Source organism: Chiloscyllium plagiosum, unplaced genomic scaffold (genome assembly GCF_037043375.1).
Source record: "Chiloscyllium plagiosum isolate Xiang-an unplaced genomic scaffold, Cpla_swu_hap1 HiC_scaffold_25, whole genome shotgun sequence".
In the NCBI taxonomy this organism is placed as follows: Eukaryota; Metazoa; Chordata; class Chondrichthyes; order Orectolobiformes; family Hemiscylliidae; genus Chiloscyllium; species Chiloscyllium plagiosum.
The window spans coordinates 44,940,364-44,962,819 of NW_028270163.1; the positions used below are offsets into that span (position 1 = coordinate 44,940,364).

Sequence of the window (22,456 nt, forward strand, 5' to 3'; positions counted from 1 at the left end):
TTCCTACCTTGCTGATGGAATCCGATGCAAATTTCCTGCTGGGTTTGATCATCCAGGCAGCAATGCAAAAACCAGCAGGAACAAGTGCAAGGTAACAGCATTGGTGGGGGTAACAGCGAGTGGGAGCTGAATTCTGCCAGCGAGTGTCACTTTCCCAGCCTCCTGTCACAATTACTCATGTTTTTGTATTATTAGACGTATGCCCATTGGTAAAACCATTCAGTCCTCTGAAGGCTTGGTGAAAAGTTGGGGCTTTCCAAACAATTTTGATACACTGAAACTGGAAGTATGTTGGTCAAATGTTGTCCATATCTCAGTAATTAGTAGTTCAATAATAAAAGTGGAGAAAACCACAAAAAGCTGTGTCAGGTGACTGATGGTTCAAGCATACATTTTTTGCCTAGATTTGTGCTAACACATATGTTTTGGGAACTCATCTTTACTGACCTTTCGTATAGAAAGACATGTTTTCTCATTGAGTGACAGCTTCTCTGGACAGATCTTAGGAGCGCTGCTAATGGTCGAGGAAATTCGCTGCACCACTACTCCAGCGTACAACCCATGGAAAACAATTCCACACAAATCTACTCAAGAAAAGTCATCACAATACTATTCTTATGTTACAGCGATGGGGAAACACTCCAGGAAAATTCCAGGTCAATGTGTCCTCTTGTTCAAACTGCCTGCAGTTAAGAGAACAGTTGGTCTAAACTTACAGATGAACTCAAGTGGTATTTTATCTTAACAATAGAAAAGCAATTCATCAGAAAACTACCGTACACTGTCTCTGGCAATATTTGTATAGGAAGTGCCTTTCTCTTTTCAAACTGAAACCAGAGGTGCTGCACTTGGTGAATGAAGTCAATGATCAGCTGGAATACCTTGCTACCACTTGGCACATATTCCTATTATTTAAGGAGGGTAAAAGATACATTAAATGTACTTTTAAAGATCTCTACCATTGTAGCAAAGGTTGGATTAAGATCTAGAAGATCACTCACCTGGACAGACAGTTCAACATGTCTACAAGTTAGACTGTGAACCTACTATGTATGACCCATGGAAAAATCTGGTCAGCACATTTCATTTCTCCCCTTTCACTTGTTGTCAACCTGAGGAAATCTCTAATTTCCTCTTCAGAATAAACCCCATTACAAAAGAGGGCAAACTGGATGCAAGGTTGTCTCAGACGACGTCTTCACAAACAGAATGCTGAATCTTAGCAAAGGTTTGTACTCTGGCTCAGATATAAAGCAGCTAAGTGCTGTAGAAAAATATAGGAATTGCTGATTTTTATTTTTAAAATAGTAGGTTTCCTGAGCATCTTTAATTTTAGTTTACTCTGAGGTGTGAGACGCCAAACTCTCTTTCTAAAACATAAAAATTATTTTTTAATACCTTACATATTCAAGGGACACTTTTTAAAAATAAATTGGACAACATGTTTTAATTGATTTGAATTGACTGCCAAAACAAAGGGAATTTCATAAATCCAATTGATCATTGTTTTCCTACACAGATGATGTGGGGAATTGTTAATGACGGACAAGGTATTGGTTCTGTTTTTGAAATTTCCAGCCATCTACATAAAACTTTGGGCTTTGGTTGATTAGCATCATGCAGAATTATGTGCCTGTTTTAACATAAAGAAGTAGCTGAACATTGTAGGATGTGTCTTTGAAACTCCTTACCAGAAGTTCTATTTTGTTTATCATCACAAAAAGATTTCCTTTTGTCAATATAAAACAAGATGGGACTGGGGACAGGTGAGCTGGTTCATAGTTCACTATGCTGCAGTCCTTTCCAACATATCCTGTAAGTCACAGCAAGCCCATTGTACCTTCAAGTCATAAACAGGCACTCAAATGATATCTCATTTCAATATCAACTTCAAGCTAAAGTTATTTGCATACAAGTCCAAACAGTATATTCGCATATTGCATGCTCATCCCTTTGAGTATACAGAGGTAAATAGCACATCCAGAACACAGCTTAAACATTGACAATGTCTTAGACACCAGCAGAACATACTCGAAGGGGAATGCTCAAAAAAAAAACCCATGGCTGCCTTTTTTTTTGGTTTGCTTACATTTCAAGACTTGATCTTCACTTTTTAAAACATTCTGATATAGTACCTGATGACATGGTTGACAAGTGGTATTTCTATGGTGATCAACAAGGATTATACCCAATGCCAACAACTGTAAAGTTGACAAAATAGTTGAATACAAGTTTAAAAGTTAAATACAAAGTCAGGCTGAGGACTCAACCATGAGCAATCAATGACATTTTAGATCTACTACCAAAAAAGACAGAGGACTGCAGAACTTCTTCATATTGTGGTAATGCAATTAGAAAGTTACTTTTGACTCAATGAATGAATTTGATTAGCCCTCCTGCATCAGGCAACTGCGCAATTTAAATATGCCCAGTTCTAGCGGCGAATTGTTCAAAACTGCCAAGAGCTGCCTATCCTTTGTTTCACCAGACAGCAGAAGCTGTCAAATTAACCACATACACGGAAAGATCAGACTGACTGAAGAATAGTGGCACATTCAAGTAGCATATGACTAGTGTTCTGGTTGCAATTCAAAAATCAACAAGCACAAGGGCAATTATACAGAAAAAGCGTATCAGAAAATCCAACATACAATTAATCACTGCTGCATTGTACAGGAGTATGCATAAATGATAAAAGTACACTTCTCAAACCATAATCTGGGTTTGACGAGGAAAAGATTCAACAGTCAATTTCCCTCAATACACTTGACTCAATACTAATCTGCCATGGGGAACAAGGCCATCAAAAGACGGGAATCTGTTCAAATTGTACAATTCAAATTCATGACTACTTTGTCCTTGTACATACTGACAGAGGTTATGTTTTCAATTGCATATTTTTGGCAGGAGTTGGGGGTGGGTGGGTGGAGTGGTTGCAGTGAAGTTGGGCTGTAAAGAAAGCCACTGTTTACAAGAAAATTTCTTTATAAGTAGCCAAAACATTTTGCACAAAGAAGTAATAATTAAAGGGCCTGAAGTTAAAATGACACAGAGGTACAGCGGTAAAAAGACAAAGCAAGAAAATATTCACTTGTCTTGTTGAACAAATATAAATTCAGTTTTTTTCCACATTTAAATTAATAGTGCAGGTTAAAAAAGGGGGGAAGTCACCATTGGTCCTGAGGATCAAACAGCTGCTTACTCATTAGACATTGAGGCAGCTCATGTGAGTTTAATCTGAGAGTCACCACACCTCAGGATGAAAAGGTAGACTTTGATGGTCCCCTGAGCCAGTGCAGGCAATGAACCCGCACTGTTGGTATCACTCCACTTTGCAAACCAGCTGTCCAGCCAACTGAGCTAACTGACCTCCTACAGCAGTGCAGAGGATCACAGAATGAAAGGTTGATATATAGACACTAAAAGAAGTCATGAGCATCTATTACAGTGTAGCCTCTATGAGCCCAAATTCTCAGCCTTGAACATGGGACGTAAGTTTGAACTCAAATAAATAGCCCATCAAATGCGATGTTTCTCTTTGAAATATCAACTTCAACAGGTTAGTAATGACAGGTCTCACAATCCATGCAAGGCTCAAGAAATCTTTTCTTTGAAAAAAAATACAGCTTGATTGTTCCACGTATTAAAAGGTTGAATAAACAAAACTTTTTTGAGTGTCCCCCCATTAAAGCTGCAGTGTCTCTCTGTTTGTCTGCAGGGTACATTTCAAATGTTAATGAATATCAAACCTACACACACTTCATTTTAACAGTCCTTAAGATACATACACAATGGAGTTTTTAAATTAGCATTAACACAGTGTTGCATCCACTTACTCAAACCACTGATAAAGGAGAAACATGATATCCACTGTTATATTAACACTATTTATGCCAAGCTTATGAAACATCCAAGGTGACAAAATTGGCATTGGTTGTACAGTATAGGTTAGAATACATCATAAAAATAGAATAGAAATGAATGCTTGCCTTACAACTCAAATAGTTTCAGTTTCAACAAGGACTCTTAAATTTATATGTTGTAAAGGAGGCAATTGGCACACTATCTTTCAATGTGACTGACCAAAGCAGAGCATTACTGTGTAAGAGATCAGATTCAAAGAAACACACGGCTTCCCTCATTTATCATTCGGCAGATGGCTCTCCTGGCCACTAGCTCTAAGGTATTAATGTTCAAAGCTCTTGTGGTGTATTTGCTCTACAAGAAATGTGATCACCCCATCTCTCGGGGACGGGGGTGTGGTGGTGGGAGGTTGAAAGCAGACAAACCCCTTCACAGAAAGTAACCACACTAAATAATAAACTGCTCTGAGCTGTACAGCTCCTCAAGACCTCATCAAGGGGTGACAATACCAGTGAAGACCTCCAGAAGAGAAAGCATCGTGACTACTATTATGCTATTACGGTGAGGAGGCAAGAATTATTCTGCTTTTATGTCTTGTGATCCTGTCAGGCCACAGCGTGGCTGATATTATCAGCTCGGGCCAAGCGAAAAATGAGGACTTCAATGAGAGATTGTGACAGAGTGGCAGGAGCATTACTGAGTTGATCAACAGAGAGAAGCAGTAACAGTCAGTCCCCAATAAAAATAAATAATCAGATTATCATAAATAACAATATATATCATTGCACCGCCCTTTACCATCAGACTCTGCTGCAAGTGGCAATTCAGTTTTCAAGAAGTGAGTAGACCCCTAGATTCCACACAGGGACCTCTCTAGGAGGTGAACTACATTCCAAATGCTTTATCAGTGATTTAAAAACCAGATCTCAGCTCTGAGTCTGCCCTCGAATCACTTCAGATGTTAAAAGTATTACTTCCATCCTCTTGATCGCTTGTAAATAAATAGTTTTACAACCTTTTATTTACCTCCCCAGTGTAGTGCTCAGGTATAACCTCTCACAGAGGTCTACTGTATTAAATGTTTCAGGCTGCTCTACAATGGTCACAGTCTTAAAGCCAATTCGTTCTCCCCTCATGCTGCCCTCTCCCACCCTCATTGTGATTCTGGTGGGAGGACAGGCGAGGAGAATGGTTCACCATTTCGATCACAGCAGCACGCATAATATGAAAGCTCAGTGAAAAGAAATATTCATGCTCCTCTCTTCCGCTCCAAGGTAAGAGGCTTCTCCTGTTCTGGCTGACTGAGAAGGGGCAAAACAGCGAAAGAATCCCCTCACCCAACAAACTAACTGCAGGAGCAATTATCAACTAGTCTCTTGTGAGGGGCAGGGCAAAACAGAGCAGAAACAAAATTCAACCAGAAGTGGATATTTTCACATTGGAGCTTCATGAATAGCAGAACCCAACTGTTCATTGGCTACCAATATCCCATAACTTAACAGTAAATGATAATAACTTCTTGGAAAGACAGGTCACCATTGGAAAGGAATAAAGCACCTTTACTTTCTCATTTCCACTTCCCCTGCTCAATGCACATCCTCCAGATATCAAATAAATCAAGCTACATTTTACACCAATGATAAATAAGTGAACTCAAACAAGTTGTGCAGTACATTTGCCTACATGTACATTGAAAAGGACAAGCTTATTTAACACTATAAACATGCACACCCGCACACTCAAACCAAAATGTTTAGGAAACAAGATCCATAGAGGGCTGCTAAGTTCTGCCTGGTTTTCAACTCACATGCAAATTGTAAAGCAGTTTAAGCATTTAGAAATGCTTTTCACCTTAATCATCTCAAACCCACATATTTAATAATAAATCTAAACTCATGAGGCTGATGAGATTAAAATGCAATCACAGTAACCAATGGCATATGACTAAACATACCCCTTCAACAGACTGCAAAGCAAAGGGTCACTCAGAAGAGCTTGTACTATTAACGTGGTTAAACCTTAGATGGGTTTTAGCAGCACAGAGAAAGTTCTACCAACTTGCACAACATTGTCCAAACAAACATCTACAGGTTGTAAAAAAAAAATTAATGGCTCAATGACCCAGAGCTAAAGTTAGCATCGATTCGATGGTGCAAGAGGCTGGAGACTGGGTGGGTGGGTGGGTGGGGGGGGGGGGGGGGGGGGGGGGAAAAGTGTTCAGCGTGATGTCCCAGTGACTGATACACTGTCACATTCTTCAATGCACTTACCCTGCCTGCAGTTTTGGATTCTTCAGCACATTTCTCATATCACAAATATAGTTTACAAACTCAACTTGCCCAGTGAACCAGTCACCTGGTTTGTAATTTAATTGATTTGATGAAGATCATAGGTAGATCATTGCTGACCTTCAATTTGAAAACGTTAGCTCTCAAAGTCAAGGTATGGAACAAGACAGAAATGCCACTTTAGGGTCTTTAAATCAACTCAACATTTAACTAGTTGTAATAGTTTCATTTACCATCACACATCCAACCACTAATATAGGCAGAAACACTGCACACTCTAGAAGATATCTTGAGATTGTCAACCAAGAACAAAAATATTAGCCACGTCAGTTTTGGATCTTCATGAGAAATTAGGGTGAGGTGGAAAAATTGGAGTAAAGAGATGATTGAACATCAGAAATAGCACCCCTGGATTCAAGAGAAATTTACTTATCCATGTGGTTAGTCAGTGGAGATTCAGGTTCTTTAGGAAATAAAGTGTGGATCATCCCACAATCTACACAAGCCACAGCTCATATATGTGCACGGTAGCCCAAGAGTAGACTGATACTCTCATCTGTTCAGGCATGCAATCAATAGGGAACTTTACAATTTCAGGGAAATTTTGGAATCTGAGTGGAATGCAGAGTTTTTCTCTCTCTTTGAATTCAGCCAGGAGCAATAGATGTCCTTGTTTTGACTGAAGACATATAAATGAGATTAGACCTGAGGTGAAGAGCTAACCTGATTCAGCTGTATGAGCGTTCAGTTTTCTGCAAAGAATACAGAGCCCTATTTAAATATTAACTCTTACTATTCCTCTCTAGCAAATTTAGGCAAATGTAAAATGCCACTTAGACTCTTGCTGTTGATGTAAGTTAACACACTTGGTTTAAAATTGCCAGCACCGAGCAAAATTTTAGCCCTGTTCCTTTGTCACTCTAATTAAAACAAAATGTCACATTAGTATGACGTACACAAAGGCTGAAGTATAAGAAATAATGAAATGGTTAACCAACCCTTCAAAGGCACCAGGACTGAAGTGCATCACTTTAATTCCACACCACAAGGTAGTTGAGGATTTTACTTCAGTTAGTCAAAGTGGGGCAAAATACCAAAGGGAAACTATTGAAAAGTGAAGCTACCTCTTCAAAAAAAAAGTTATATTTCTCCCACTGCCTTTCAAAATAAAAGGAGATGCAGCACCTTCAGAGGGCTTTTAAGGATTCCCCAAGACAAGAATATCTTCTGAGGTTAACATGTCTCCAAACTGTTCTGAGAACAGCAGCAAACAATTGGGGATTTTGGAATTTCAAGCTGCTCTATCCAAAACATTCAAGCACTGGTGCATATTGCCATTTTCAAACTTAAACAGCTTTTGATGAACAGAATCAATGCAAGAGATAAATGCTCATATTTCTTGGGCACTAAAATAATCTATAAAACTGACACAACAGCAGTTCTGAGGGACTGTTAACACAGTTCAGAACAATATTTCCTTCCAGCTCCTGCATCAGGAAACAGTGGAACAGAAATGGCACCCAGAACTGCTCCAACAATGGACTTTGATTCCAAATGCAAAATCATTGAGATGCCATCTATATGTCACACAGCTAATTCTGTGCTTCCCAGTGTCAAGTGAGACTGCAACAGTTCTCCTTAGCGTCAATAACAAGATTTCAATACAGGATTCATGATCAATACCTATTAGTGTTGGGATAACACCACTGCTAAAATGCACCCCATTCTCGTATGAAAAACCAAAAGTTAGAAAAATGATCTTTGATAGCACCTCACAAAAGTGATGCACTCCACCTCAGCGGACGAGAAGTATTCCTAACTTACTAAAGAGTGGAAGACAGTAATCTGTGGACAACCGAGACAGTAAATACAGCTGTTTGACTGGTGAGAGTAACAGTGGCTGTGGAACCCCAGTTGAATTGATCAAGTGAGGATGGAAGAAAAATTAGTGACAAGGAACATAATCTTAGGAGAGGAGTTTAGAAGCTGTAATATTAGAATATTTAATTTTCCAATAAGGAGACACCTCAGGATCACAGTTTCTTGAAACAAACATTCAGACTTGGAATTTCCCTATTGAATGTGTTCTGCATGTCATTCCATTCATTGGGAAGAACAGATCACTCTCTTATCACAAAGGATTGGCTACTATTGGCACGGATGGCAATACCCAAGTTAGCGGACGTCAGGAATTAATTGAGTAGTTGCTGACGAAAATATTTCTTTCCTACACAGTCCAAGACAGCTGAAAAGACATTGACACCATTATAACCAGTAAAAGGAAGGGCAGCTGAGTTTTAAGGAACTAATCTTTCCTGTAAGGTTTGTACTATATGGGCCAGAAATTCACAACATTCAGTTTCTCACCCTTTCTCTTTAAAAGCAAAAGCAATTCAAAAATATCTTGATTTTCAAAATAACTAAATTATGGGTTTATTAAAATCTACTTCAGCCTTTAGGTGACCTGTACAAGTTTTATGTAAAAATACAATCTTCATCCTAACCACTTAATAAAATACTACTCGCAAAAATTAGTTGGATGTGCACACTATACAATATTAGGCTGAATAAACTAACATCTGAACTTTTCTTTTAAAAATAAATTACATTTTATAGGGATATCACTTTTTGTTAGTGCAGGATTTAGCACTGTTGGTGAAAATACAAAAAAGATTCAGATAGATGTTGACTGCATGGAACTAGTCGGTCCGGAGTACAATTCATGGGGGTGGATCATTACCTCTGTGTGTCCAGAGTTACTCTTATGGAAGTGAGCATATATTTACACATCACATTATTTATACACAAACAAAAGTCACACCATACGTAGGCAAAGGAAGGGGTAGACGTGTTAAGCCAAAAGCTGGCTCCACCATAGCACCTCCCATTTAAACTGGTTGCCTTCACACCCATTGGTTTGCCTGCAATCACGCAATTTTCAGTGCACCTATTTAAAAATACACGCACACACACTTGCACACAAAATGCAGCCTTGCATCAAAATTCTACAACTTCAGAAGCTAACGTGGCCTTTAAGAGACCAAAGTCTGAGGCAATGCAAGTCTTCATCACAGTCACACAGTGAAGGCTTTGCAGATAATTAATTATGAGAACATAACCCACTATTCACTTAAATTAAAAAAAACAAATTATTAAAAAAAAGAACCTACTCCCAATTATTGGTTTTTGCAAGTCAGTCGAAAATTATTGACAAAGGTTTTTCAAAGGACTCCACAGTACCACTCAGACATCTAGAGGAGCAGATACTGGGCTCTCTCTTTTCAGCTGCACAAGTTTACTAAAGATTTCCCCCCACCCCGTTCTTGCCAATGGCCAGAGTTACTCTGAAAACTCTTGATATATTTTCCAAGATCAACACTGACAGAAAATATCCTGTGACTTCATCCCAAAGCAGAACGTGTAGATGGACCAATGGCAGAAGCCGTTGTATTGTACGGGAATCTTTCAATCTCCCAAAATAAGCTTCACGAACGATGCCACATCCGTGTCTTTGGATTCGTGCAGTGTGAAGAAGGGATGTTGCTGGAGAGAACAAAGAAACACAAGGGTTAGAGCTCAAAGAATGGCTTTGTTTTTATTTTTAATTATATATGTTCAAAAAAATCATTTTTACCTGAATTTATAGTTCCCAAAGACCTAAAGATGTCTGCTAATACATTCAGTCACGGCACTGAGCATAAAAGTTTAGTCTGACAATCCAACACACAGTACTGAGTGAGTGTTGCACTACTGGAGATTCTGTTTTCTGGATGAGATATTAAAAAGGGTACAGAAAAGTTTTACAAGAATGTTGCCAAGGTTGGGGGGTTTGAGCTACAGGGAGAGTCTGAATAGGCTGAGGCTGTTTTCCCTGGAGTGTCAGAGTCTGAGGGGGGACCTTATAGAAGTTTATAAAATCATGAGAGGCATGGATAGGGTGAATATCAAAGGTCTTTTTCACAGGATAGGGGAGTCTAAAACTAGACGTCATAGGTTTAAGATGAGAGAGGAAGGATATAAAAGGGACCTAAGCGGCAACTTTTTCCCACAGAGGATGGTGCGTGTATGGAATGTTCTGCCAGAGGAAGTGGAAGAGGCTGGTACAATTACAACATTTAAAAGGCATCTGGATGGATATATCAATAGGAAGGGTTTAGAGGGATATGGCCAAATGTTGGCAAATGGGACTGTATTAACTTAGGATATTTGGTCAGCATGGAAAAGTTGGACTGAAGGGTCTGTTTCCATGCTATACAGCTCTATGACTCTATGATCAAAAGGTCTGTTGCTGTGCTGGACAACTCTATGACTCTATATTAAATCAGGACCAAGTCTGTCTCATCAGATAGTTTTAGAAGTTTACATGCTTGAAGAGCTGGAGAGTTATTCCTGGTGTCCCAGCCAACGTTTATCTCTCAATCAACATCAGTTAAATGGACCATCTGCTCAGTGTCACATTGTTGTTTGTGTGGAATTGGTACACATAGGTCAGCTGTATTCCTTACAACGACAACAGCAATCACGCTTCTGAAGTACTTAATTAGCTATAAAGTGCTTTAGACCCATCACGTGGCCAAAAAGATGTTACATAAATGCAAGTCACTCTTCTTAATAAGTGCTGTGCAATCAAATAAAAGACAAATGCTTTCACTTTGAATGGTGTTTTATACAAAAAGTATATCCTCTCTTTCAGGGCTAATATTCCTTCCTTCCAAGTACTTATCCAATTCACATACCAACATCTCAACTAACATGGGAGAATGCAACTTCTAGCTTGACAGCTGAACAAACATAACTTTTCCTTCGTTACCTCACCTCACCTGTGTAAGTGCTAACAGAATCTTTCTAACTCTCTCTAACAATCTAGCATGTCTGATTCTTGTTCCCTACTTACCCTTTCAAATCCTTTCACAATTATGAACTTTCAGTTGGTCCCTCGTAATGAGCTATGTTAAAGAAAAAACAATTTTTAAGCCTTTCCTTCATAGATTTCCCTGGGTATCATTCAAATGAGCTGTCACGATACTAACTGCACCACACACCGTAGCCCTGCACAAAATATTCCAAGCTGTACTGGGTGGAGAAAGTCAGTCGGAGAAAAGGGGGAACTAATAACTGACAGTAACTAGCATGGGAGTAAATTATTTATTGTGGAAACATGTCCTCTACAATATAATCATTAAAGTTACACATGGACAAATGGAAAACCAAATATAATCTCAGCATGTTATAAAAGTTCATAGGACTCTCTTTGTAGCGAAACGAACAATGCAGCAGATTTTTGAAAATATCTGAAGAGTTAAGTGCCCAATACCTAACCATAGGCTATGCGTGGAGAAATTGTAATGACAGAAAAGGAGGTATTGTCACAATATAGTGAATATCCAAATCACACTCCAACTGTCCAGACAGAAATGAACTGCAGAAAACTTCAATTGTGCAGTTTGTTTTGCGTCTACACACACAATATTTTGACTTTTGGGGTATTGTTGGAAGGATTAATAATGGATTGAACCTTGCCATGAACAATCCTTCAGTGGTCAGCAGGAGTGGGACTTGAACCCAGCATCGCTATCTCAAAGCCAAAGACTGTATCTACTGGACTATAACATCTCCTACAACATGAACAATAGAAAGCCTGAGTAAATATATAGATGCCCTAGGATTGTACTTACAAATAACTAGGTCTACAGCATCCGACAGCTAGCTGACCAATCTCACTACTGGTGGAGGAATGGTGTGAGACAATGGAACAGCACAGTACAAGATACGATGATCTACTCAAATGGTAGAACAACCTCATAGGGCTGAATGGCCTTCTCCAGTTTCAATAACTTACAAAATGGAATACAGTTTAAGCTAAAGAAACATTAATGAGATCCATGAAGCAGACAGACGCTTACCAATTTCCAATGCCCCCAATATCTGATCACTATTATCTGTTTAAAATCTGATGAGTTTTCAAAGCGATCTCATTGGATTTCACAAGATTTAAGCATGGCAGCAGATACATATCAACTGGCCCCTGGGCTATGTGTGCAAATTTTCCCATCTCTTTTCATCCAATCCTACCTTTAGGTTTCTTTTCCCACTTTATGTACCTAACTTGCCTTAATCCAATACTTCACCCAAACTATCTTCAATTGGGTACAAGGTTCCGCATACTAACCTATTGAGGTAAAAGGCTTAAAAGGGCAGAATTACACGTTCAAGGCTATAATGCAATATCCCTGTTCCAGACATCAGAGGTCGGCACAGCGACTAAACATGAGCTGATTCATTCTGCTGCATTCATCACATACCAGAAAACAAAGGCATTTCCATTAGAAAGAGTACATGAAAACTAAAAATCTTTAGAAAAATATTTCATCTGAAAGAAATTATTCCAGACCCTTCTTTGCCATTTCAGAGACTGTGCTGTCGCATCAGTAACAATTCAATCAAACCCCATCTTCAATACTCACACTTCCATTAAGGACAATGTTACTTTCTAACACTATTCTAATAATGTGTCATTAAACTAATAGATGGTGCCATATTTGTGACTTCCTCAGACAAGCCACATCATTTCACAACGCTGTAATCTTAATATGTTGTGAAATCACTTTTCAATGATTTATGCGGTTTGTGAACTACAAGTATCAGAGAGCCAATACTTCCCATTTTGCTTATTTGAAAGCCAAGATCATTTTTTCCATGACTACTAACCTTCATAAATGTATAAAATACTATGAGCCAGTTTGTTTACATAACATCTTTACCGTAGGGCTTAGTCTGCACTGATGTGAAACGTGCTCAGACACCAGCAGGTGTGAATTCATTTTTCCATTTTAAAGGTTCCACAGCCGATCCTTAAATCACTGCTAATTATTTTTAATTAGACTGTTCAGCCATGTTATGACACAGTATTGCATTTTGGTACAACAATCAAGGGTAGGACTCATACAATTTACTGTAGAATAGAGGGATCTAAGGGTACAAATACATAAGGTTCTTTGAGGTTTACAGCATATATTGGGAGGGTGATTACAAAGGTGTTCAGCATGCTTGCCTTCATTGCTCTGTCCTTTGAGTACAGGAGTTAGGAGGTCATGTTGAGGTTGTACAGTTCACACCCAAGCGCCATGGCAAAGGCCTCCAAGCCCTCAGTTTCGTCCTCTTCCACCAACCCAACCAGTACTCTTCCAACGACACACTCATTCGATTAACTGAACTGGTCCTCACCCTCAACAATTTCTCCTTCGAATCCTCTCACTTGCTTCAAACCAAAAGGGTAGCCATGGGCACCCGCATGAGCCCCAGCTATGCCTGCTCTTTGTCGGGTATGTGGAACAGTCCATCTTCGCAGCTATACTGGCTCCATTCCACACCTTTTCCTCTGCTCCATCGAAGACTGTATCAGAGCCACCTCATGCTCCCACGAGAAGGTAAAACAGTCCATCAACTTCACAAGCACCTTCACCCTGGCCTGAAGTTCACCAGGATTGCCTTGGACACCTCCCTCCCTTTCCTGGACCTCTCAATCTCCATTTCCGGCAACCAACTCAACACTAACATCTACTTCAAATCTACTGACTCCCATAGCAACCTGGACTACACCTCCTCCCACCTTCCTCCAGTATTCCTTACTCCTAAGTCCTCCACCTCCACTGCATCTGCTCCAGGATGATCAATTCCATCATAGAACATCCCAGATGTCTTCCTTCTTCAAGGACCGCAATTTACCCACGTGGTCAGCAATGCCCTCCAGTGCATCTCTGACCTTGAACCCCACCCTCCAACTGCAACAAGGACAGAAACACCCTGGTCTTCACCTTCCACCCCAACAAAGTCCAGATACAGCGCATTATTCTCCGTCATTTCCACCACCTTCAGCCAGACCCCACCACCAGAGATATATTTCCCTCCCCAGCCCTTTCAGCATTCTGCAGAGATCATTCCCTTCGTGACTCCACGTTAGATCCACACGTCCCACCAACCCACCCTCCACTTCCGGCTTCTTCCCTTACCACTGCAGGAAGTGTAAAACCTGCACCCACACCTCCCCCCCCCCCCCCCCCCCCTCACTTCCATCCAAGGCCCCAAAGGATCCTTCCACATCCGGCAGAGATTTTCCTGCACATCCAAACATCTCATCTACTGTGTCCATTGCTCTTGATGCAGTCTCCTCTACATTGGGGAGACAGGACGCTAACTCGCGGAATGTTTCAGGGAACATCTCTGGGACACATGCACTAAACAACCCCACCGCACTGTGGCCGAACATTTTAACTCCCCCACCCACTCCATCAAGGACATGCAAGTTCTGGGCTGCCTCCTCCACCACATTCTAGCCACATGACGCCTGGAGGAAGAACACCTCATCTTTTGCCTTGGGAGCCTCCAACCAAGCGGGATGAATGCCAATTTCACCAGTTGCCTCATCTTCCCTCCCCCCACATTATCCCAGATCTAACTTTATAACTCAGCACCGCCCTCTTGAACTGTCCTACCTGAATTGAATTGAATTTATTGTCACGTGTACCGAGGCACAGTGAAAAGCTTTGTCTTGTGAGCAATACAGGCAGATCACATAGTTAAGTAGCACAGATAGTAATAATAGGTCAACAGTGGCAAAACTAAAACACAGGTACAAGGAAATGTTAAGTGTTTGTGAGTCCATTCAGTATTGTAACAACAATAGAGTAGAAACTGTTGTGAAACAGGCTGGTGCGTCTGTTCAGGCTTCTGTACCTTCTCCCTGATGGTAGTGGTTGGAGAAAAACATTGCCAGGGTGTGATGGATCTTTGAGAATGCTGGTGGCCTTTCTTCGATAGCGGGCCTGGTAAATAGATTCTATAAATGGGAGGTTGGTCTTTGTGATTGTCCGGGCTGAGTTCACCACTCTCTATAACCATCTCTGATCTTGAATGGTACAGTTGCCATACAGATAGTGATACATCCAGTCAGAATGCTCTCAATGACGCACCTATAAACGATGGCAAGGGTATTCGGCGTCATGCCAAATTTCCTCAGCTGCCTGAGGAAGAAACAACGTTGTTGGGCCTTTGTAACCAGTGCGTCCACATGAAGAGTCTGAGAAAGCTTGTTGTGGATGACCTCTCCCAGGAGCTTGACACACTCCACTCGTTCCGCCTCTGTGCTGTTAATGTGTCGGGGGGCATGAGTAACACTCAGTCTAAAGTCAATAATGAGTTCCTTGGTTTAGCTGGCAATGAGATCTAGGTTGTTCTCAGTGCATAATTTTCCAGGTCTTCCACTTCCCATCTGTAGCCTGATTCGTCGCCATCTGAGATTCGACCAACTATGGTGATGTCATTAGCAAACTTGTAAATGGCGTTAGTCTGGTATTTGGTGACGCAGTCATGGGTATAGAGTGAGTACAGGAGGGGGCTGACTACACATCCCTAGGGGGCTCCTGTGTTGAGTGTTAGTGGGGATGAAATATTGTCCCCGATCTTCACCGATTGTGGCCTGTGGGCCAGGAAACTGAGGATCCAGTTGCAGAGAGTGAGGCTTAGTCTGAGATCACTAAGTTTGGTAATCAGTCTCGAGGGGCTAATAGTGTTGAAGGCTGAACTGTAGTCAATGAGTAGAATTCTTACATAGCTATTCTTGGTGTCAAGCTGTTCTAGGGAGGAGTGAAGGGCAAGTGATGTGGCATCTGACGTGGATCTATTGGGCCGATAGGCAAATTGGGGTGGGTCAAGAGTAGTAGGGAGGCTGGAGTTGATTAATGCCATGAGCAGCCTTTCAAAGCACTTCATGACCACTGAAGGTAGGGCCACTGGGCGGTAGTCATTGAGACTTAGGCACAGGGATGATGTTGGCCCTCTTGAAACAGGCAGGGACAGTGGCCTGCTGCAGGAAGAGGCTGAAGACCTCCCCAGTTGATCTGCCTATGCCCTGAGTCCACAGCCTGGTACTCCATTGCTTTCCTTGGATTCACACAAAGGAAAACTGATCTGACCTCTGATGCAGTGACTGTTGGGATACGTTCATCAGGACTTGTCTGAATAAGTGTTACCTCCCCACCGAAATTCTGCTCAAAGTGAGCATAGAAGGCGTGAGACGATCTGGGAGGGATAGGTCATCGTCTGCTATCCTGTACTGTGTCTTTTTAGAACCTGTGATGTCATTCAGTCCATGCCATAGTCGCTGGGTGTCTGGGTCTCTAGTTTGGATCAGTATTGGTCCTTGGCTGTCTTAATGGCTCTGCAAAGGTCATACTTGGATTCCTTACATTTGAGTGGGTCTCCTGATATGAAGGCCTCACACCTGGTTTTTAGCAGATTCTGTCCACCTACCTGTCCATCTTCCTTCCCACTTATCTGTTCCACCCTCCTCTCTGACCCATCACCATCACCCCCCACCTTCATCTATCTATCGCATTCCTAGCTATCTTCTCCCCAGCACCCCCCCATTTATCGCTCAGCCCCCTTACCCTCACCACCCACCTCCCACATTCCTGATGAAAAGCTTATGCTCAAAATGTCGATTCTCCTGCTCCTCGGACGCTGTCTGACCTGCTGTGCTTTTCCAGCACTACACTTTTTGACTCTGATCTCCAGCATCTGAGTCCTCACTTTCTCCTACAACACTGGTGAGACCTCTTCTGGAATACTGTGTTCGGTTCCAGACATGCAGTTATAGGAAGGATATTATCAAGGTGGGGAGGGTTCAGGAAAGATTTACCAGGATATTGCCGGTTTTGAAAGGTTTGAGTTGTAAAGGAAAGCTACATAGGTTGGGTCTGTTTTTTCACTGCAGCATAGGAGGTTGACAGGCAGTCTGATAGAAGTTTATAAAATAACGATGGGTATAGATGGGGTTAATGGTAGTTGTCTTTTCCCTAGGATGGGGGACTTCAAGTCTAGGGGCATACTTTTAAGATGAGAGGAGAGAGTTTTAAAAAAGACATAAAAGTCAATTTATTTTTACACAGAGGTCGGGTCGCGTGTGGAATGAACTTTCTGAAGAAATAATGGATGTGGGTACAATTACAATGTTTAAAAAACATTTGGATAGATACATGAATAAGAACAGTTTAGAGGGATATGGGCCAGGAGCAGGCAGGTGGGACTAGTTTAGTTTGGGATTATATTTGGCATGGACTTGTTGGACCGAAGAGTCTGTTTCCATGCTATATGACTCTATGACCTCTGGGATAGGTACATTTGAACGTGGACATTTTGAGTGAAAGATAGGGACACAGCCAATATACCACAAGATGGTCAAAGATGTTCTAATAAAGAAGGAATGCAGCATTGCCTTGCTGGCTCAAATTATACCGTGATTCAACAAAACAATAACTTAGTAAGCGTACAAACCAGCATTGTTCTCAACAGGAACGGCACTGATGTTAACACTGAAATAAAAGGTAAATTTGATGAGCCACTGCTCAACAGACATTAGTTTTTGTACAGCAGCTTTAACCTACCGATGTATCCTTAGGTGTTTCACAAAACAATATGCGACATTCAGCCAAATAAACTGACATTGGGATAGGTGCCCAAAAGCTTGATCAAGGAGGCAGATATTAAACAGCATCTTAATGGAGGAGGAAACATGGGGGATGGGTGGAGGAAAACAGAAAAGAGAGGAACAGGAAAAAAAGAGAAATGCAAGATTGCAGAGATCTTAGAGGTTTGCAGGGCTGGAGAAGTTTGCAAAGATAGACAGGGCGAAGGCTACAGATGGGTTTGAACACAAATATAAGAAATTAATACAGAGGCATTTCCAGATCTGTATCCATTACGTATCTGTGCACCCAGTGTGAGAAGTGAATGGGCAGCAGCTCTAAATCTCTCTCTATCATAAAGGCTTGTCTTCCTTTATAGCCCAAGTTAGAAATGACATACTTTGATTAGCCTCTCCTGTGATCTGTTCCACCTCAATGTTTAGGTCTTCGCCCTTCACGTGAATTTTGATGAAAAACAGACTCCTTTTCTACTGGACCAATTGTTGACTATGACTGGCTCAAGAAAGCTCAAGGCAGCGTGAGGGCATCCTCCACAGAGAGGGAGCAGTAAGCAGAGCTGTGAAAGCTTAATTCTTTGATTATCACACTCTGACATATGAATATGTGAAATCAGTCCCCAAACTGAGATGGTGCAACCACCTGAATGCCATGTGTCTATTGCGAACAATAGCTATGGTCAGGGTTTCAGTTATTGTTGTAAGACTCAAGTAGAGTCATAGTCATAGAGTCGTACAGAACAGAAACAGACTCTGAAGTGAAACGTGCCATGTAAAAAGTTAACTTGAAGCTCATAAAAGTAAGCAGCATTAATAAGTAAAATGACATTGTAGCCCATTTCTGAAGGAAGGCTGCTATGAAGGTGAAGACTTGCACTGTACCTTTAAGGGAAAGTTTTGCACTGAGAGCTTGCAGGCACCTGTCATGTGACTGACTAGCAGTCTCAGAGTGTACTGGAAATTTGAAAATACGTAACATTTGGCTGTGAATAAAATGCCTGAGTTTTAGTTGCAATTTTTACGCCAATTTAAATTGAACCAGTTAATTACGATACTAAAACTCAATTGATTTTGAATTTATTGTTTTGCCAACATCAAACCAATGAGATGATATGCTGCTAGGAATATAAAGAAGCAGACATTTTGACAGTTAGAGAGACCAACTTCCATTGACAGAGTAACTGTCAACAACACAGTCTCTACTAAAGATACCTTTTTCATATGAAGCATCTTTGCGGCAAAAGACTGAAGACGATCCAGGGAGAACGACAGAGGAAGACAGACATCGACAACGACAGCCACTATGTGGTTTTGAAATTAAGTTGATGTAATTTTAATACAGAACAGTATATTGTTATACAGTTGGTGGCAAATAACAAGCAGTTAAGAGAAATGAGGGCTTCGAGTTGTGAATAGTTGTTGTTTAATGTTCACTTTTTGAGTTAAGACATAAACTGATATCACTTTTCTTTACATAGCGGAATTTGGGAATTCTGTGTCACTCATACTTTAACAGATTACAAGGCGAGGTGAGCTTTTCTGGGTGTTACCTTTCTGCTAATTAACAGATGGGTTCACCGCCCCGCCGTAACAGTTTGGGAGCTCGTCCCGGATTTCGACAGGTTTAGACAGATGCAATCTGAGATGTGAGCAGATTTGAATCTATTTGGGGCACGAAAGATCCCAGCAGATTTAAACACTTGCCAATTAATGTCCGAGATCTTTAAATAAAATGTAGGTGAGACCATTTGTTTAAGTTTGGTCATGTGTGGTTGGTTAAACAAAAAGTGAGAGAAGTAGCTCTTACGATTGCTAAAGAGGTTCTGGGGTTTGAAGATGATTCCCAAATTTGCCAAGAAAGTTAAGAAAGACAGAAGAAGGACTTTCTTTTAAAATTAGCAAATAGATTAGAATTGGGTCTAACCAGGGAGAAAAGGAAAGCTGAAGTTCTAAGGAAGTTAGTCAAGCACTTAGGTATGTCAGAAAAACAGACACGTGCAGTCGAGTTAAAAAATTACAATTGAGGAAAATGGAGTTAGAAGATAAAGAAAGGGAAAGGGAAAGAGAGAGAGAAGATAGATAAAAGAGAGAGACAGGAGAAAGAAAGAGACAGAAAGTTCTTAACTGAGCAAAGAGAGAGAAGGAAGGGCGAGGAAAAGAGAGAGAAAAGAAAGAGAAAAGGAGAGAGAATTTGAACCTCAGTAGTTGGGACTTAGTCAGGAAAGTCAAGTTGACAGGATAGAGATAAAGAGATAAGATAGTTAAAACACTACCACATGTTCATGAGAAAGATGTCAAAACCTTCTTTATTTCATCAGAAAAATTGGCTAGGCAGATTGAGTGGTCAGAGAACTTGTGGGTAATGCTAGTTCAGACTAAGCTGGTAGGCAGAGCTCGTGAGGTATTTGCAACACTGTCAGATGCGGAGTCAAGAGATTATGTAGATGTCAAACAGGCTATTTTGAGTGCTTATAAATTGGTACCAGAAGCGTACAGGCAGCGGTTCAGAAACATAAAGAAGGAACAAGGCAGACTTCTGTTGAGTTTGAAAGAATTAAACACAGTAACTTTGATAGATGGGTCCAGGCCTTAAAAATAGATAAGACCATGAGGCTCTAAGAAAGATTATTCTGCTGGAGGAGTTTAGAAACTCATTTCCAGAGATGATAAGAATTCATGCGGATGAACAGAAAGTTCAAGAAGTGAGAAGATTGGCAAAGATGGTGGATGAATATGCATTGGTGCATAAGGCAAAGTTTAGCTTCCGGCAAGAATTTCATCTTGTGAGGGATAGAAATTGGCAGAGGGGAGATCCTACACTACAAAACAAAGAGTAGAGAACACTGGTAATTACTTACCACAGGTTAAAAAAGAAACCCAAGAGGGTGAAAGACCTCAGGTGTTTTCACTGTATTGGAGTGGGACACAGAAAATTACAGTGCCGGTGGTTGAAGAAGGCCACTGGGAAAAGGTGTTTTCACTGCCAGAAGGTGGGATATGTAAAGACACAGTGCTGGTTGTTAAAGAAAGGCACTGTGGGAAAGGATGTGGTAAAAGAAACTAAGCCAGTGGCATTAGTGAAAGTCATAAAGGAAACCCCAAGAGCCAAGGAGCTGCAGTAGAGCGCACGGCCCAGGCAGGGGCTGGGTATGGAGTTCGTGCCTGATCTCTAGAAAGAATTCACCTCTGTGGGTAAAGTTTACTCAGAAGGAACAGGGGGACAAGGGAAAGAAGTTATAATTTTGAGAGATACAGGATCTAACCAATCTCTAATAGTAAGAAATGAACGTATTTGAACTCTTTCTGACCTGTTACCCGGGAGGGTGGTAGTTTGTGGGATAGATGGACAGAAATGTAGCATTCCCCTGTGTAAGATCAGGTTGGAGTGCCAACTCAAGACTGAGGGAGTAACAGTGGGAGTGATTGATAGTGTCAGCTCCAGGAATACAGTTCGTTCTTGGGAACGATTTAGCAGGATCCAAAGTGGGAGTGACACCCCTTGTTGAGGAGAAGCCAAAGGAAGACCAGGGAACTCAGGAGTTAAAAGAAAATTATCCTGGAATTTTTCCAGACTGTGTAGTAACAAGATCCCAATATCATAATTCACAGCATAAAGCAGACATTAAAGAGAAAGATGAAGGGATTGAGGTTCAGTTAGTGGACACCCGGTTTGACGTAATAGTACAGGAAAAGCCTGAACAAGCAGAGGGTCAGGCAGACTTGCTTAGTCCTGAAAGGCTAAGGGACTTACAACAAAAAGACGAGACAATAAAAGATATATTTGTGGATGCATACTCAGCAAAGGAGTCAGAGGATATTCCTGAAGGTTATTACCTTAAAGATAGAATCCTAAGACGAAAACGGAGACCACGGCAGGTTAGTGCAGAGGATAAATGGGCAAAAGTGCACCAGATGGTGTTGCTGGGAGCATACAGACAGGAAGTGTTACGGGTAGCACATGAACCATCTGTAGGAGGTCACATAGGGGTACAAAAGACTCAGGCTAAGGCACAAAAGCATTACTATTGGTCTGGAAAGAACAAGGATGTAGTTAAATTTTGCTGTACATGTCATACGTGCCAAAAGGTTGGTAAGCCTCGGGCGGTAATAAAACTAGCATCTTTGTTGCCAATTCCCACATTCGAAGAACCTTTCACAGAGGTTAAGACTGATTGTGTAGGTCCCCTCCTTAAAACTAAAAGTGGGAACCAGTACTTGCTAACCATAATGGATTTGTCCACCAGATTTCCAAAGGCAATTCCATTATGGAGTATTAAAGCAATGAGGATGGAGTTAGTAGTTTTCTTCACACGGTATGGGCTACCCAGAGAGATTCAGTCAGACCAAGAGTCTAATTTTACTGCTAGGCTGTTTAAGGAAGTCATGGATAGCTCAGGTATACAGCACTTTAAATCGAGTGCACATCATCCTGAATCCCAGGGAGATTTGGCATCAGACTCTGAAGACTATGTTGAGAGCATACTGCCAAGATTACCTGAATGATTGGGATAAAGATACCCCATATTTGTATTGTTTTCCATTTGAGATGCCCCAAACAAATCTACTCAGTTTACTCCCTATGAGTTAATATTCGGATATGAAGTGAGAGGCCCCTTGAAATTAATTAAAGAGAAATTGACAGGACCAAAGTCAGAGATATCACACTTAAATTATGTGTCAGAGGTGAGGGAGAGATTAAATCAGGTAGGTGAGTTAGCTAAACAACACCTGAAGAGGGAACAGCATAGTATGAAGCAGGTGACAGATAAAACCTGTGAGACTCGGACGTTTTCCCGTGGGGAAGAAGTATTAGTATTGTTACTAG

The 22,456-nt window shown here is 41.0% G+C and overlaps 1 protein-coding gene across 3 annotated transcripts in view; it reads right to left on the bottom strand.

Moving 5' to 3' along the window:
• Positions 1-2,897: 2,897 nt before the first annotated feature.
• Positions 2,898-22,456, bottom strand: part of map2k6 (mitogen-activated protein kinase kinase 6) — a 133,297-nt gene continuing 113,738 nt past the window's right edge. For 2 of the 3 annotated variants that reach the window (XM_043714914.2, XM_088000680.1), the window contains one exon: positions 2,898-9,695. In XM_043714914.2, coding sequence (XP_043570849.1) covers positions 9,451-9,695 — 245 coding nt within the window. In that variant the 3' untranslated portion in view covers positions 2,898-9,450. The remainder of the gene's footprint in view (positions 9,696-22,456) is intronic. The other variant, XM_088000681.1, reaches the window with a different exon arrangement.